The 4,264-nt window shown below is 38.3% G+C and overlaps 1 protein-coding gene across 1 annotated transcript; it reads left to right on the top strand.

Moving 5' to 3' along the window:
• The first annotated feature begins 955 nt into the window (after positions 1-955).
• On the top strand, positions 956-4,264 carry LOC122664971 (myb family transcription factor MOF1-like). Its single transcript, XM_043861017.1, has 7 exons — positions 956-1,140; positions 1,256-1,332; positions 1,454-1,490; positions 1,997-2,144; positions 2,274-2,547; positions 3,883-4,104; positions 4,165-4,264. Exons 1-7 carry the CDS (start codon positions 1,014-1,016, stop codon positions 4,219-4,221), a joined length of 942 nt encoding a protein of 313 aa, XP_043716952.1. The 5' UTR covers positions 956-1,013; the 3' UTR covers positions 4,222-4,264.

Here is a 4,264-nt window from a genome sequence, read left to right as displayed (position 1 = left end):
CCTTCTAAACAGCCTAATACCACCAGATTACATTACAACTAAAAACCTCAAGTCCTCAACTGCTTCCATCGTTGACTTTTTGACAAGAATCCCATGATACGAGTTCTCTATGGTCTTCATTCTTGACTGATTCTTCAATTATTCACAGAGAGAGAGAGAGAGAGAGGGGGGGTTTAGGGTAAGGCTGTAGGGTTACGGGGTTAAAACAAAATCAAGGGGGGGTGCGGAGCAGAGATTCTATTCTAAAAATACGTCTCACGGCTGACGGCTGTATCTTTCTTTTTTTAATAAAAGAAAATTCGAAAGTGGAAATTTTATTTTCATGAGCTTTTGTTTTGTGATCATGACGACGTTGGCAGTGTGTGTATGAGAGAGAGAGAGAGAGAGAGAGAGGCAGAAGGGTCAAAGGTTATACATGTAATGATTTCGTGGATATCAGAAGCTCGTGATGAGAATTTTTTTTTATTTGCAGGCCACAACAGTAGAGCAGCAGATCAGCCACAACCAAGGAATTTACAGACCCTCCCCCACTCCTTCAGCTTCATTCTTATCTCGTGATCTGATAATCTCTCTCTCTGCTTTTTCAAATATATTTACAATTTGCCCTTATCCCTGCTAGTGTTGCCTTAAAACCAAAGACAGTTAAAACCAGACAGAAAGAAGAGTAGGAGAGGCTCCTGATCAAGTAAGTTTATAAAGCTAGGAGTATTGGGAGTTTATTAAGGGGACCCAGATGGTGGAAACTCATTAAAAGAAAGAAGGAATACACAGAAGCTTAAACTTCGAGTTTTTGAGGTTCAATTGAGGGGACCCAGCTCATTAAAAGTTGGAAGAAAAAAAGAAAAAGCTAAAGAACCCATAGATTAAAAAAATAACTTCTGGGTTTCTATCGTGGGAACCAAATAGTAAAAGGGTCTGTAGAAATTAAAATTGTTTGGGTTTTGAAGTGAAGTTTTTGGGTTTGTGGTTGAAGGTTCTTAGTTGCGGAAATCATTAGAGAAGGAGAGAGGAAAATGGGGAGTTGTGGAAGAAATGGAGCAGTGAGACAGTATGTAAGATCTAAGGTGCCTCGTCTGAGATGGACTCCTGATCTTCATCGATGTTTTGTTCATGCAATTGAAAGGCTTGGAGGACAAGACAGTAAGTACCAATGAGTCCCATCTTCTCCTTCTTTCCCTTTTTCCCCTTTTTTTTAACTGTTCTCTCTCTCTCTCTCTTTCTCTCTCATTTTTTAAATCTGGTTTCTTCTCTGTAGAAGCTACCCCAAAGATGGTTCTTCAGATGATGGATATCCGGGGGCTTAAAATTTCACACGTTAAAAGCCATCTTCAGGTGGAGTTTTCTTCTTCTTCTTCTTGTATATATTGTCAAAATTCCAAATTTTATGATTTTTTGTTTTTGTTTTTGTTTTTGTTTTTAATATTGATTTTGGGCTCTTGATGCTTTGTATCAGATGTATAGAAGCATGAAAAATGATCTGAACAGACAAGGTATGTGCTGATCATAATTTGGAAGAAGAGATTTTTTTCCCCTTCTCCTCCATAGCTGATAGCTCTTCTTCTTGTTTTCTTATTTTTCTCATTATTTTCTTCATCCTTCAATTATTTTTCTTATTTATAGTTAATGCACTTTCCTATTTCAATTTCCACAATTAGTGCTTATTCAAGTTCAGAAACAACTTAGTAAACAAACAACTTTATTGGTCTTTTTTGGAAAAGAGTTAACCTAAGTTGCTTTCCTTCCTCATTTATTATTTTTCTTTCTACTAAAGCTGTTAATGGTTTACAACTGAACAAAAGAAAAACCCATGTTTTGTTTTTTTAACCACCTCCTTCTTGTGCTGTTGTTGCTTCTGAAAACTCACCAACCCCCAACCCTCAATTAGCTGGTTCACACCAAAGATTGTCAAAAGTTAGGCCCATTTGCTCTTTTCACCTGAGAAACCTAACTCATTTGTTTTCATGTTCTTTTCTGTGTGACTCAAAATATGTAACAGACAATCAAAGGAAACACTCTTTTGATGATCATGGATGTAGTATTGATGATGATGAGAGGAATGATGTGGGTTTCCTTCCTTCTTCTTATCCCATGAAGGATTCTCAAGATTCTGATCAGTTCATCTATACCCCTCTCCCTCCTAAAAGGTAAGCATAAAGCAAACAGAACAAAAAAGGATTGTGGATTTCCCATTGCACTTTTTCTTTACAGTTTTCTTCCTTTTTTTTTTTTTTCGTTTTTTTGTTTTTAAAACCCTTCTTGGTAATCTCTTTCAGGGCTAGAATAGAGAGGACGAGTTCCATCACCAAAAACATGAAATGCTCTCAAAGAATATGTGACAGGGTCACCTCCCCGTACTATTTTCATGATTATCTGCAAAACATGGCTGAGAAAGGTGGAGGAATAATAAAGGAGAGTTTCAGATGGCAGCAGCAGCAACAGCAACAGCAGGAGGCAGAGGCTACTTCCTCAACCTTCTCTATACCACCACATCACCTTTACAACCTCAATGCTTTCGGATACGCAATCGAAGAATCTGAGCTCTTCAAGGTACAATCTCTCCCTCTCTCTTTCTCTGAGTCTCTCTGTGCTGTGGTTTTGTTTTTTTGCCTTTTTGGTCTTCTTACTTATACCCTACTTTCGTTATCTTTTGGCCTGCTGCTACCTTTCTTTTTGTTTGGAAGTGGGTTGTCTTGGTTTTGTTGATGGCATTACGGAAAGTTCTCATGAACAATGAGACTTTCTTGGTCCTGACCAAACTGGGTTCTTTTTCTTTTTCCTCCATCTTTCTTATAATCCAGGGAAAGATTTGGGTTTTACCATTTTATCCAGAGGTAATGAACCTGTTTAAATGATAAAACCTTTGGATTATAGAATCTTTGGCACCTTCGTTTGAACATTTTTTTTCCTTAAAAAACATGTCTGTAGTGGGAAAGAACAGATTTCAACCATCCTACTTGTGTTCCAATGATTCAGATTTGGAATATTCCTTCTTCCATCTTACTTCTGTTCTTATTTTAATTTGATTTACTTCTTAAATTTGGTAATTTATGTAAGAGAAGAAGCAGGGAAAGAATTTTTCCACCCTTTGTTTTATAGTTTTACAGTGAGATTCTGTTTTGGAAAATTTTCTTCCAAATGTTTTAGTTCTTGAGAAGATTTTTTTTGTCTGGTACACTTGATCGATGGTCTTGAATGTACAATGATTAGGTTGCTCCATTGTGACTAAGTGGTCATGTGTTCGAGTCTAGAAATAGTCTCTCGGTGAAAGAAAGGGTAAGGCTGTGTATATTATGACCCTCATCCCATACCCTGTGGACCTGGCTCTCCTCCCGCAATCCAGCCCAGCAAAAACAAGCAGGGTTTGGTCATTGCACAGGTGGGCACCTGTGACATGACCAGACCCCCTTGTTTTTGTTGGGCTGGATCCTCGACCTCCAGCCACGGCTGGAGGAGAGCGAATTGATACCCTGTAGTGGCAGGAGCCTCATGAACTGGGTACGCCCTTTTTAAACATTTGATGGTCTTGAATGAGTCCAAGGTTTATATACTCAGTTTCAGATACCCAGATGGGTTTGTATTGATTCTGATTCGAATAGTCCCAAAACCCCTTAATAGATCCAATTATGTAAGAAAGAATCGGCTGGAATCACCTTGACTCGGCCTAGTTCAGTCGGACTCATATGTGTAGAATTGGTTTAGTCCAAATCAGTAATTAGTATCGGCCGATTTTGCCCATTCTGAACCGAGTTTTAAACCCATAAACAGGACTCATATGCCACAGGTTTCTCTCTCAAGTCACAATGCACCCATGTCTGTCAACTGTGTAATTAGTGAAAGCTCTTCACCTTCTTTTATTTATGATTTTATGTTTTTTCTTGGTAGATTTCCAGACTAGATGATCAACAACAGCTTTCATTCACAAGGAATCACAAAATGGAGAACACTGAAAACAGTTTCCAGTCTCTAATGTATCAATCTAGTGATAGAGATGATCATGTCACTGAGGATGAAGAAGCTGGTGATTGCACCCTCTCACTGTCACTCTCTTTACGTCCATCGATGCAAGCAAGTTATAATGCTTTGTCTGCAAGTGAAATTAGTGAAGCATTCTCATCCTCTAGGGCGAATGTTAAGGAATGCTCTGGGTGTTTAAGGGACGAGGAGTCTGATTTAAATTTGGATCTCTCCATCTCCCCTTGTAGTCATTGTTGGACATTGTAAATCTTATATGTTTCCATCAAAATCTATCCTTCTTTTTCTTATT

Source organism: Telopea speciosissima, chromosome 6, assembly GCF_018873765.1.
Source record: "Telopea speciosissima isolate NSW1024214 ecotype Mountain lineage chromosome 6, Tspe_v1, whole genome shotgun sequence".
NCBI classification, from domain to species: domain Eukaryota; kingdom Viridiplantae; phylum Streptophyta; class Magnoliopsida; order Proteales; family Proteaceae; genus Telopea; species Telopea speciosissima.
Note: the sequence above shows the minus strand (reverse complement) of the source record. Positions and strands in the feature narration are given on the sequence as shown.

Excerpts from the sequence above, each read along its gene's own strand:
- LOC122664971 (XM_043861017.1), top strand. The coding sequence starts at position 1,014 with ATGGGGAGTTGTGGAAGAAATGGAGCAGTGAGACAGTATGTAAGATCT. Across the intron at positions 1,491-1,996 it reads AAATGATCTGAACAGACAAG|ACAATCAAAGGAAACACTCT; the intron begins GTATGTGCTGAT and ends AATATGTAACAG. Across the intron at positions 2,145-2,273 it reads ACCCCTCTCCCTCCTAAAAG|GGCTAGAATAGAGAGGACGA; the intron begins GTAAGCATAAAG and ends AATCTCTTTCAG.